This window comes from Leishmania infantum, chromosome 22 (genome assembly GCF_000002875.2).
Source record: "Leishmania infantum JPCM5 genome chromosome 22".
NCBI lineage: Eukaryota > Euglenozoa > Kinetoplastea > Trypanosomatida > Trypanosomatidae > Leishmania > Leishmania infantum.
Genome location: NC_009406.2, coordinates 274,585 through 287,284, shown reverse-complemented (window position 1 = coordinate 287,284; position 12,700 = coordinate 274,585). Strand labels below are relative to the sequence as shown.

The 12,700-nt window shown below is 52.2% G+C and overlaps 5 protein-coding genes across 5 annotated transcripts in view; 2 read left to right on the top strand and 3 right to left on the bottom strand.

Annotated features, from left to right (window-relative positions):
* Positions 1-680, bottom strand: part of LINJ_22_0640 (conserved hypothetical protein) — a gene marked incomplete at both ends in the record, with an annotated part of 2,934 nt that extends 2,254 nt beyond the window's left edge. The window contains one exon of the mRNA XM_001465554.1: positions 1-680. This exon is cut by the window's left edge and continues 2,254 nt beyond it. Within this exon, the coding sequence (XP_001465591.1) occupies positions 1-680 (680 nt within the window).
* Positions 681-4,106: 3,426 nt separating this feature from the next.
* On the bottom strand, positions 4,107-5,222 carry LINJ_22_0630 (putative protein kinase; the record flags this gene model as incomplete). The annotated part of the gene is made up of 1 exon (XM_001465555.1): positions 4,107-5,222. One exon carries the CDS (start codon positions 5,220-5,222, stop codon positions 4,107-4,109), a length of 1,116 nt encoding a protein of 371 aa, XP_001465592.1.
* Positions 5,223-5,959: 737 nt separating this feature from the next.
* LINJ_22_0620 (conserved hypothetical protein) lies at positions 5,960-6,766 on the bottom strand (the record flags this gene model as incomplete). The annotated part of the gene is made up of 1 exon (XM_001465556.1): positions 5,960-6,766. The coding sequence occupies one exon, from the start codon at positions 6,764-6,766 to the stop codon at positions 5,960-5,962; it is 807 nt and encodes a 268-aa protein (XP_001465593.1).
* A 1,970-nt stretch (positions 6,767-8,736) lies between these two features.
* On the top strand, positions 8,737-10,731 carry LINJ_22_0610 (conserved hypothetical protein; the record flags this gene model as incomplete). The annotated part of the gene is made up of 1 exon (XM_001465557.1): positions 8,737-10,731. One exon carries the CDS (start codon positions 8,737-8,739, stop codon positions 10,729-10,731), a length of 1,995 nt encoding a protein of 664 aa, XP_001465594.1.
* A 784-nt stretch (positions 10,732-11,515) lies between these two features.
* LINJ_22_0600 (putative NADH-cytochrome b5 reductase) lies at positions 11,516-12,385 on the top strand (the record flags this gene model as incomplete). Its single annotated transcript, XM_001465558.1, has 1 exon — positions 11,516-12,385. The coding sequence occupies one exon, from the start codon at positions 11,516-11,518 to the stop codon at positions 12,383-12,385; it is 870 nt and encodes a 289-aa protein (XP_001465595.1).
* Between the last annotated feature and the right edge of the window lie 315 nt (positions 12,386-12,700).

Sequence of the window (12,700 nt, the reverse complement as noted above, 5' to 3'; positions counted from 1 at the left end):
GCTCTGCCGGCGAAGGCCACCTCCTGATACAGCTCGTTGATCTCGAAGAAGTAGTTGTGGTCACGGAAGATGTTCGCGTCGCGCGCGCGGCTGCGATACGGCGCCGCAGCGGTGCGGCCGCCGTAGCCCTTCGCATGGCGAGACGAAAAAGTGGAGAGCGGCGCCGCCAGACCTGCCTCGATGCTCGAGGCCGGCGACACAATCGTCACTGCTGCTGCTGCGCCGCGGCCGGCTGTGCTGGCCGAGCTGCCAATCACGTCAAAGTCGTCGGCCGAGGCGCGTGTGCCGGCCTGTCGCACCAGCGAGTACGTCTGCCCAAGCATTATCTTGTTGCCGAGGGCACGCGCCTCCTCCGTCACCTGCCCGAAGCTCAGCGGCGGCGGCGGCACCAGCTTGCCGTTGTACGTGTAGTCGATTGGATTTGGATGCGTCAGCTCATAGAGTACCTCGCGACGCTTCTTGATCTCGGCATCGCGCTGCGCTGTGAAGACGTCCGTGACGAGGTCGATCACATCCTGCCCGACACCCCGTGCTGCCGGGTGGGCATGCTCGCTCTTCTCCGGCGCGGCAGGTTCGTGCGCCGCGTCGGTGCCGCCGCCGCCGCCGCTGCGCCGCTGATGATGATGCGCTCGCTGTGCCGCCTGCCGCAGCTCCGATGTCGATGCCCCCCTCTCGGCCATGCAGGGCAAGAGAGAGGCGGGGGTGTCTAGGACAATGTCGTCGTCTTGCACATCTGCCACGTGTTCGTCCGCGGGCAGCGGCGCCAGCGAGGATGAGGCAGCGGCGGTTGTCTGAGGGATCCAGGATCCTGTTGGTGAGGTGTGACTGTACGCTGAACTTCTTCAGCGCCGTTATCCGACGAGTTAAACGTACGAACGTAGTCCAAAAATACGAGTCCTACCTCAGCACGTGGCGGTAGCTGGGTTAATGCGCGGTGGAGAAAGCGCAGGAGGTCTAAAGCAGAGCGGTGAAGACGGAAGCCAGACACTGCCGTGGTGGGAGCTTGTTTTCCAGTTGGTCGCGCAGTCGTCGCGAGGCCTTTTGTTCAAGTAACTTGTACAGGTTGCTGGTCGGCGTCAAAGAGAGTGAGGCGCGGGACCACCATCTGGCTTGTGCGGCTTCAAGAGGGGCACAACGCGCCATTCTTTCCATGTAGCAGCGGCGCAGCCGGTGGGAACGCTCTGGTTTTAAACGTTCAGCCGCGCTCTTTCAGCACACCGGTAGTGCCCCTGCCACTCTCGCGGTGAATTTCGTGGGCGCCTGGGGCGGAGCCGCAGCGGACTTCACGGCGCGCCATATTCGAGGTCACCCACCGTGAGCGAGTTGAAGGGTGTAGAGCTGTCTCAGTGGGGCGCGGGGTGAGGCTGCCGGATGTTGCACTGACTTCTGCCGGTAGATCCTCACCGATACATTGAGCTGCCCTTTCGGATTGAGGTGGCGGTCGCCTTGTCTCATTGCTGGTTTGCGCAGTGCACGGGGTCATGGATAGCCAAGATGAGTGCGCGCGATCGAGGGTCGATGGGAGCGAGTGAGTTGCAGAGGGCACCCATCCTTCAAGGCTGACTCTTTGGCCCTGCTTGATGAACACATCCTGGAGAGGGCGATGCTCGGGCGACGCCTAGGGTACTTTCGCAAGACATGCCTCTGATCGCGTCAGTTTTGGAGTCCAGAACGGTCTATAAGCGGCTCTACCAGATGGAACAGCCTTCACGGCAATTTTCGCGATGAGTCCAGTTGTGAATGTAGCCTCATCTCTGAGTGACAGATTGTGGTTGTGTATGTGTGGTGGGTGTCACTGCATGGGCGATTCGCCTTTCTTCCCTGATGCGCTCTCGGTTTGTCTGTGTGTGATCGGGGTGGGGGAGGGGGGGGGCACACTGAAGCTCGCACGTCTTCGCTTCTGTGCTGCTGTGGTGTAGGCACGGTCTTTGCGGATCGATTTGGCAATAAGGGATAGTAAAGCTTCCAGTTCACTTTGTGGAAAGAGCATAATTGGGAACCATCCATCACTGGCGGCACCCGGGCCATATTCCTCCTCAGAGTAGACAATAAACTCGATTGCACAGCGGTCACTCGGCGCCGTGGTGGCGGTGCCCCAATCTTAGATGATGCAGTCGAGCCCCAAAGTGACGTTTCCGTGGCCCCGTCTGCGCCGTGCCATGTTGAAGTGTCATTTTTGTTGGCGCATGTCAATTATTTGTCAGTGAGCTAGTCGTGTAGAATGGCTCCAGCCCATTCGGGCCGTCTTTTCGTGTTCTGCACCTGGCGGCGCAGGCCGGCGCCTATCCCAGCAACGCGAGGGCTAGGCGCGATGCCGCTTCGTATTTGATAGGGAGCTTCTCATGTAACCATTTCACCCTTAGGTGAAAGGCCCGACATGAAGTGTACCCGTGTAGTAGGGCTAATCACAGCGAAGCCAGAACGCCACTGCGCCAACCTCGTCCTTGAGAACAGGGGGGAGGGCCCGCACACATATGTATCTTCTCTTGTTTCAGCACCGAGACGTCACCACCACGCTTCTTTTCTTTTTCTACACCACAGTGCCGAAAACCATACAAACAACATGCTTTGCGGGTCTGTGAGGGCGAAATGCACCCCTTGCAGAATGCGGACTTGTATCGAAGATTTGTCGAGGAGCCGGGCCCACCAGCGCCGTCTGGCGCCGCTCAGCCCACCGCAACGCCACTGTGTGCAGCGCAGGCTAGGCCCCGGGGCCACGCTCAGCATCATCGCAGCGCAGCAAAGGCAGAAAAGCAGGAGATGGATGCGTATATTCCTTGAATCATCAGCACGATGCCTAGTAAGCTGGCCCGATAGTGATCATGGTCGCAAGTCACTTCGGCGCAGCGCGAGCACAGACCTGTCCGCCGATACCAAGAGTCCGCAGCCGTACCCGAGAGCAAGCTGGAATCCCTTGGCCTCACCACAAAGAGTAGGCACTGGACTTTGGATGATACGCTGAGATGTTCCTCGTTCTCAGCGCGTGAGAACATCGAAGCAAAAAGAAAGCCGCTGCTGGTCTGTCCTTCAACCTCGTTTGAAACATCGTGGGCGTGAACCGGAAAAACACGAAAGGGAGACGGGAAAGTGAGGAGAGGCGCCGCACCAACACAACTGACCAATAGAACGGCAGCTTGTTGCTTTCTTCCACTACAGCACTCTCTCTCTCTATATATATGTGTGTAGATGTATGCATGTGCATATCGCAGGCCAGTATTCATGCCTGCTGTATTTCCTGTCACCTTCCATTGCTTTTGGGCTCGAGAGCAACTCCCGGTAGCAGCGCCACCCGGCTTATTGGCATTCAAAATCGAATTGCGCTACATACCGTCGTGGTAGATATGAGCGAGACGATCCCGTTGAACTCAGATGCACAGCGCCGACCAAGACAGAGATATATGTCGCCGTTGAAGGACGTCAACGGCGCCGGAGACTGTCGATCGCGGCACTTGCAGCGGCACCTGCGTTGCTTCACACCGCCGATCACGCGAACCCTCCTCACCATGGATGGCCGGGTCGCACAAGTCAGGTGCCCGCCGCACAAAAAAAAAACAAAAAGAGAGAATAGAGGAGATCGAGCAGTGCCCTTCACAGCTGTGCACTTTCTTGCACAGTGTATGAAAACGAGTTCCGCAATTCCCGCATCGAAGAGACGCCCACGCACTTACTCGTACAAATATACTTGAGAGGCTTTTGATCACGAGATTCGGTGTTGTCACAAGGGCGTCTGAAGCGTTGCCAAGCGCCTCACAGTAACAACGCCCTGCCGTGGAGACGAAGAAAAGGAAAAGGAAGAAGTCAAGCAAGCATTGTACATGAGTATGAATTCAGAAAACCCATAGAGCGGAAAGGAAAGGTGCCGAAGAGAGCTCAGAGGAAATGAACGCAAAAGACCATAGGAGGAAAACAAAAGAGCTGAAAGACTGCCGTTTTCCTTTGAAGAGGCGCCCGTGATGAAACGTCACCAGGCATTGTGCTTAGCTTTGGCACGACAGTACCCCTTTGAGGTGTGAGCCACAGTTGAGGCGATAGCGCGGCTGCAACTATGCACCCTCGCCAAACGGCCATAAGCGATGCTGTTTCAGCTCTACAGCCACGCCACTTGCCTAAACGTCTCCGCAGTATCCACCAAGACCAGATTCGTCTTGAGTGCCGTGGCTAACCAGGTCTTCACGATCCCTCCCGCTTTCGCTGCTGCGGTTACTGCTAGTAGCCGCACCAGCAACCGCGCTGCCTGAAGGTGAGGTTCTCGCAGCACTGCCGCTACGGACATGGTGATGTTTTCGCTTGGCACTTGCTGTGCTTGGGCTACAGGACGGAGCTTCTTCTTGAACCTGTGAGCTGAATTCGTTCATGTTCGCACCGTGCACAATCGGCGACTTTCGGTTCGCTGTCACTCTAAGATACTCTGCGGGTAGATATCTTTTGAAGAAGTCGTGCTGTGCTACAGCGTCTAACGTTGGTCGATCCTCCGGCCGCGGAGACAAGAGCCACTTGCATAAGTTCTTTGCCTCCGCACTAACGGAGGAAGGCATTATGGAAACTTCGCCGTTGCGAATGCGAACCTCCAAGGCGTGAGGATCAGTGGTGGAGCCGAACGGAAAGTTCTGCGTCAACAGGACGTACGCAATGCACCCCATCGACCAAATGTCCGCGCGAAAAGCATCGTATGAGCCCCCGAAAACTTCAGGTGCCAGGTATGCGAGGGTTCCTGTAAGCGTGTGTGCGTACTCGTTTGTGCTCGCTTGGAAGTTGCTTTCCCTGTGGAGGCGGCTCAGCCCAAAGTCAGAGATCTTCAACACACCATCGGTTCCCAGAAGGAGGTTCTCTGGCTTCAAGTCGCGATGCGCGACCCCGTTGCGATGGCATGCGCGCACCCCTGCCACGAGCTGGATCAAGAGGGCCGCTACATCTTGCTCTGGCAAGGGCCGATCCATACCCACAATGATGTCGCACAGATCACCACCCATGACAGGCTCCAGTATAATGTAGTAATTGTTTGTGCTTTCCAGAATCTCAATCAGCTGAACAATATTCTTGTGCTTCAAGCGCCGCAAAATGGAAATCTCCAGACGAACGTCGTTTTCGACTTGCTGATTTGTCTTTGGTACTATCTTAGCGACAAACATACACCCAGTAGGTATGTGGCGAACTCGCTTCACCTTGCTGTACGCACCTTCACCCACCACATCGAGGATCTCGTAGTCGCCGACTCGTCGCATCACGCACGCTCACTTGCTGGGGAGTGAAATCAGATGATCTTAATAATGCGTAATATATATTTATATACAAACATCAGTTGTGCCCAGTGGAACTTAGTATAAGGTGAGGTCAGTGTAGCTACGTGTGGTGCAAGTTGCTGCAGTTATGGTCCGCTAGGCGTGGGACTTTACCTTACATCATGAACAGGAATAGTATCATTGTGAATGAATCGAGATAACAACAGAATAGGAGTGGTGGCAACAGACAGGTGTGAGGGGGAAGGGATAGGAAGAGGGAAGATGAGAAAGAGAGTGAGAAAACCGCTTTCCTCCAAGCATAAGATTACCCTTGGACGAAGTAGTTACCTTCATCGACAAAAAAGCTGGCACCCCGGCTTTCAAAGCGATCTAGACTGCTCTGCACCACCTGCGAAGAAGTTTCCCGAAAGCGGCCTCAAAGACGAGCTGAACAAAAAGCCTGCTAGCCCACAGACTTTATAGTAGCTTCTTCGGTTTCAAGCGATACAAACAAGCATAGGAATCGCAAACAGAGATAGAAGGCAAATAGCATATCACAAACTCGCTAATAATCATCGTGACAAAAAAAAAAACATATTCTCGGGAGATAAACGTGTTTTGAAGTGAATGCAAAGGTAAAAAAGGACCTGACAACCATACGAAAGCACCAGATGAAAAACGACACGCGAAAGGGTGAAAGCAATGCGAGCCGCCGGCAAAATGGGGACTTTAAGCGCGACTTACTCAAGTGTCATCGTATTCAATACTCCACAGCCACCACATATGAACTCTAATCTCTTCACATTGACACCGACTGTCACAGCATTGATCACGCTGCATTGGCCACAGCGAAGCTGCACTGTACGCTGGTTTTCTTCGCTCTCTACATGCGAAGCGCTGCTCAGGGTCGAGCCGAGCTCCTGATAACATCCGCCACACAAAACAGCATCGGACTTCTTCGTAGGGAGCTTGTTGAGGGAATGGCACACTCTGCACTCCACGAGATCTTTGTGGGAGACATGGCCTGAGTACGATACATTTTCCATCAAAGGTCTGCTGCACTGAGCACATTTCCAGTGGTTCGACGAGCTAGATGGCTTCATGTGGTTGACAAAGGTGCAAGCAGGGCACTCCACGGGGATCTTGTCCTCACTTGCTCTAGAGTCACCTGCATCGGTGGCGGCCTCTTGACGGTCGATTTCTTGTTGAAGCTGGCGAGCGTAAGCAGCATCGGCAGCCTCCTGCACTGACTTCGACGGTCCGCTCTGCGGAGGCGGAGCATGAACAACATCGCCTGAGTTGTTCAGCTGCTCTTGAAGCTGACGCGCAAACAGCTCATCTGACTGCTCCTGCTGTATCTCGCATTCGGTCTTTGGACGTCGCATGGTGAGGCTGAGTAGATGCCAAAGCGAGAAGCGTCTCAGGAAAAAAAGTAGTCCTTTACTCTTCGAGAAGTTGAAAGGCACGGCGAACGAGAGGGGCTGAACGGGGTTTGTAACGTCTTCTAAAAACTTTAGTGCTGTGCGCTTTACAGGATGTTTAGGCATGAAAAACGAATGAGCGAGGTGATTGCACAGAGATAAGAGCCTATCCACTAACCACAGATGATCTTATTCCTCACAAGGAGCATGACTCCCGGAGGGCGAGACTTCTACGAAAGAGTAACCGCACACAAGCAAAGCAAAAGCGAGCTTTGATTCACTGGAGAAGCCGCGCCTCACAGGCTGCGCAAAATGAGGTAATATTAGTTCGCGCAGGTGGCCCTGGTATTTTTCTCGTTTGTGACTCACACTGTTCACAGACATTTCACAGAAATTTATGCACTTCTTTCGACATCCACTACCTACACCCAAGGAAACAACAATTTTCCAATAACGTCCGCGTCCTTAGCTCCCTCCTCTTTCAGTTCTCTTGCCCTGCGCCAGACAGGGATTATTTGTCTTCATTCGCAGTGTCCTCCTGAGCCGGGCATTATTCCCACCGGTCTCTGTACAGCAAGTTGTATCTCAGCCGTCACACGATCAAACAAAGTGCCTGTCTTAGAGCCGTCTGCTGCATCTCCTTGAAAACCAGTAAAAAAATGTGTGCCAAACAACAAGTTGGTCGGTGGCGCAGGTTTTCTTTTTCTGATTCCACGAGTTTGATTAGCCATGCAACATGAACTCAGACACCACTCCACCCGGCCTGTCACAGGCCTCATCGCGTGGCGCCAAGCAGCCGTAAGCACGCGTTGCAGCAGTGCCCCTCATCCATCCGAGTACGGCCTCCGCCTCCAACTCTACCCGCCCCCCCCGCCCGCCTCGCCGGTGGCCACCTGGTGCGTCCCTCGGGGTGGCGCAGGCTCCCCACCAGCAGGCAGTGGAGGGTCGGGTGGGATACACGCTCGAGTCACGCGGGCACTCTGCCCCATCACATACATGATGGAAACGCGTTCACCGTCGCAGGTAGCGCCGACGCAACGCCACCCAGGACCGGACCGCCCACATCAGCGGCGATAGATCGCTCTGGCTTCTCCACGTCGTCGGCGCCTGACCCTGTCACCACCGGAAGTGGCTCTGCACTTGGCAGGGACAGGGGCAGGGGGGCTGCTTGGCTTCCTCGCAGAGTGGGTCCTAAGATATCGATAAAGCGCACTGAGGCTAACCAACCATGATGGCAATTGGGAACATTATATGTGAAACTAGTAGAATTATGTTTTGGAAACATCGTCGGCCGCAGTATAATCCCCCCATCCTTCCCCGTGACCCTCATTGAAGAGCTTTTGTGAATGGAGCAAACTCCTGTGAAACTGGAAACACCTCCGTTGGTATTTTCTGTGATGCTTGTAACGTCTGCCGGTGCCCCCTCTCCACGCCTCATGCTTTGCGAAGGCAAGACCAATGATTGAAAGTTTTGGTGTGAGGCGTGGAAACCGGTGTCCCTGTACGCAGCCAATGATTGCGGCTGGTGTTTCCCGATCGATGTCAGACTTTTCTGTCGCTTGGCACTGCGAGTTTCTGTGCACAAAAGAACACAGCGGCGGTTGCTGTTAGCGGAGCAAGAAGGCGGTCTCGTTTAGATGCAGTGGTGCTCTCAATGTATCTTTCCTTCGTGCATCGAGGAGCATGAAAAAAAAAAAAACAGCAAGTATCCGGCTTTTTACAGTCTCCACAATACCCTCTGTATAAGTGGCAAGCAATATATGCTAGTGAACCTTTGTTTCAGCAACACCACTCAAGGCGTGATTTACCGCATGCACCGTAGCTTCCATCCAAACTGGAGGCAGAACACGGGGGAGGCTACACCAGAAACCAGCGCCCTCCGCTAGTGCACTGGCAGCGTCTCCAGCCAGCCCCTGTTTCAGTGCCTGGCAGCGTCATCAATTTATCTGCATTAGGTATTAGCAACTTATCCCCCCCATCTCATGCAGCCTTTCTTTTTATTCTTCCCATTTTGTCTGTTTAATTTTTTTTTTGCTTGCTTGCACATTTCTTCATGTATCTCCAATCCGATAAATAATCCGATTGATAAGCGCAGGATGTTCAAGAAAAAATGCACGTCAAAGGAATCGCAAACAGTCGGGAAAGGTGACGTCAAGAAGCTGAGGGCCGATGTCGTGAGCGTCATAGGAAAAGACAACGCAGATAAGTTCGATCTAGTTGTCGGTAAAAAAGATACGATCACGAAACGAAAGTACCGATGCGGGCCTGGATCGTCGGTCTTTGTATACTCTGTCGATGAGGTACCGTTTTTTATTTCGATTGATCGCCTAGGCAAGGAAGAGCAGGACGTCATTACACAAGCGGATTCTTTCAGCTTCCTTATGATTCCCACTGTCTTCTTCTTTCTACGGCTGCACCAGCTGCTGGCCGAGAGAGGTGACGAGTGGGCAAGCCTTGTAAATGAAGGCGTCGTTGCTACTGTTTGCCGCGGCTCGACTTCTAGATTTCTTCTCAGGGGGGCACACTTGATGATGCCAGGCATTCTGAGCACTCGGAAAAAAACGCCATTGGTAGTCGGGGATGTAGCGCTCATTTACTCTCTCGGTGTCGATGTTCCATACGCAGTTGGAATTGTGACCAGCAACATGACAGCGAAGCAGGATGCGGGCGTTGGTGTATTTGTAGTACAGTGCTTCCACGACAACCTCTGGCAAGAATTCGAGAATCGTTTTATTACGAACTGCAGCCTCTCTTCTCAATTGCCTTTGATTCCGTCTGAGTTTGGGGAAGACGAAGTTCGTGAAAGGTTACTCGAGGTGGGCTCTGCGACTAAGGATAACGAAAAGACAGACGATGAAGTTTCAAGCAACGAGGCTGCTGAATGGAAAGAGACGCCAGGTGTGGATTACGCCAATGTCTTTTCGGACGAAGACACAATGCTGAACTTTTGTCTCTGCGAAGCCGTGAAGCGAGTCTCACCCTCGCTCTTGCCCATGCCGGTGACGCAGTTCACGAGCATTGTGGTCGCCTCGTACCCAAGAGACGGCGCCCACACTTCTGCAATCCAGTTCAAAGATACGAAATACAAGAAAGCGCTTGCATTTTTTCGCGGGTTCCCGGATCTTCTCACCATAGCCGAAACAAGCCCTGGTGCTCATTCTGTCACTCAAATAAACAAATCTGCCGATGTGATGCGACGACACAACGCGCTCTACGTAGATTTTCTCAGCACGATGCATCGGGAAAGGTGTGAAAAGGAGGCGCAAGCACTGCAAGCCAAACTCCTTGCCGAGGGGACAGGTGTGTTCCGTCAATACATCGTGTCTGCCGATGTTTTCTACGCTGCACCTCGTGGATTGGAGGACGATCTTATACGTATCCTGCTGATAGGCGAGGGGCTGAACATTCCACGTGACGCTCTGTTTCCTACAATCGAACAGGTTGCCACCGGTACGGTTCCCGTTTTTCCTAGGACCCCCATTGGTGACAGCGTTCTCCAAGAATTGTACACGCGGAAAACACTAGTGAACAATTTGAAAAACTACATAAAAGCGCACAATTTGCTGATTGTGAACGAGGCGGAAAAGTGCAAACTACCCAGTGTAAAAATCGACGATACGCTATCGATGATGCTCACCTCAAAGGCATACGCCCCTGAGATACCGCTCGACCAAGTTGTGCAAGGTATGCTAAGTTTGTTCAAGCTGAAGCACGAAATTATTTTGCAAACTGTTGTGGAGGGCTCATCACTGGCTAGCGGTAACTTGAATCCGAAGCGGATAATCAAAAACGGACCACTCCCGAAAGTCCGTTTGTGGTCTGAGAAGTCGACAAACAACAAGTTCATTACAGTTGTGCAGAGTTTGGAGTCTTTTGGTTTTGATCTTCAGATGCTCGCCGATCAATGGAAAAAGCAGTTTTGTACGAGCTCTGGCGTCGTTGACCCGTCGACGAAGATGAAAAATCTGAAGTCTGGGACGAAAATACCACTCGAAATCCATTTGCAAGGCAATTTCCAAGTGCAGGTCGCGGCTGCACTCCTGAATGAAGCAAATTTTCCATCGTCGCAGCTGGTTTGCAAAAAAAGGTAAGGGCGTGATTTGAGCTTTTTGCCATTTTTTTTTTCAATTGCGGTTGCTCTGTATTGTTGTTGGATTTTTTTTTTCACGATTCGCGAGGTTCCACACTACTTATTTTTCGATTTTACTTTGCTCTGAATGGAAAAATGATCTTGAGCAACAAATTCTCTACTTGCATTTTTGCTTGTAATGTGCAAGTTTTCACAGGCATAGAGCGCTTTGCAAAATGGTTGAGAACTAAACAAAAGGGGAAACAGTGCTGTGAACCACAGCGTCAGCCTTTCGCATGAAATGAACACGGTTTTTGTTGGATTCTGTCGAGGAAAACAAAAAAGGAGAGCTAGCGAACCCTTTGTTCGTTGCTCTTCATGTAGCGCAAATCATGAGTCTGACGCTCAGCAGATTCAAAAAAAAAACCGCGCTGCTCGTATGCGCAAAAAAAAGCAACTGAAAGTTTTTTCTTTTCTGTACGTGTCCGAATTATACGGAACGAAAGGTTTGCTCCCAGCCGTTTAATATTCAATATTGCTTGCACTCTCATCTTCTCCCCGCCTCTGCCTTCTTGGCTTTCAACTTATACGTCAGTTAATTGCTCACGTTCATATCTTGCACATGTCGAGGCACTGTTAATATGAAACAAAAGCCACACCTGCGGCACGTTTGTATTTCACAACAGCAGATAAACACATACATACATAAAAACAAAAAGGCATTTAGCCTCTTGACGTTTTTTTTTCTCTGAGGACCTGTGGGGTTTTCTTTTAAGCTCTTAGTAATTACTTAGCGAGTAGAAACAATGAAGGCCTTCATCGCGGTCGCGACGGGGTTTGTCACCTCCAGCTGGTACAACAGCGTTTCTAGCTCATCCAACTGCGCCACGCCGAGCAGCCCATTCTCACAATCTGAGTTTCGCTCCTTTCCCTTGATGGATGTCTATGACGAGTCCCATAACACGAAGGTGTTTCGCTTTGCGTTGCCGGAGGCGGATATGCCACTTAACCTGGAGGTAGCCAGCTGTGTTAGCTTCCGCTTTTTCGACAAAGATGGGAAGGAGGTCATTCGCCCCTACACGCCGCTTAACCGCAGTGATCAGCTTGGCTACTTCGATGTTTTGGTGAAGAAGTACCAGGGCTCAAAGATGGGCACTCATTTGTTCTCAATGAAGAAGGGTGACACCATCGACGTTAAGGGACCGTGGATGAAATTGCCGATCAAGGCAAATCAATACAAAATGATTGGAATGATTGCCGGTGGTACGGGTATCACGCCGATGTACCAGGTAGCGCGCCATGTGTTGCACGCACCGAAGAACAACACAGAAATCACGCTCATCTACGCAAATGAACGCAAGGAAGACGTGCTGCTTGGGAACGAGCTGAACGAGCTAATGGAGACGTACCCACGCTTTTCGCCGTACTTTGTGCTTTCGAAGGCACCATCTGACTGGATGGGCGGCGTTGGCTTTGTCAACAAGGAGATGATCAAGTCACTGATGCCTGCGCCGAACCGTGCGGGTGATTCTATCATTCTTGTTTGTGGACCGCCGCCATTTATGGAAGCTATTTCGGGTGACAAAGACTTCAAGAGCAACCCACCATCTCAGGGTGAGCTGAAGGGCTGCCTGAAGGAGCTTGGCTATATGCCCAAGATGGTGTACAAGTTTTAGCGAGTGCAAAAGGAAAAGAGACCGAAGCGCAATGCCGAAGCCACTGAGGCCTCTTTTCAGGGGGTGCAAGCGGTGCTGACTTACAGCAGAGGAGGGTACTAAGAGGAAAGAGCAGCTTATACAAGAACGCAAACGCGCGCTATCGCGGATGTTAAGGCCTTTCTGAAAGCTGGGAAAATGAGAGACACAGCACAAATATGATAGTGCACCAAACACAAAGGTGCTGTCAACACTACCTTGAGATTGAGGGGCGTGCGAATAGGGAGTATGGTCTACAGGTGTGTTAATGTATGCGTGTGGAGCCCCAGCTGAATT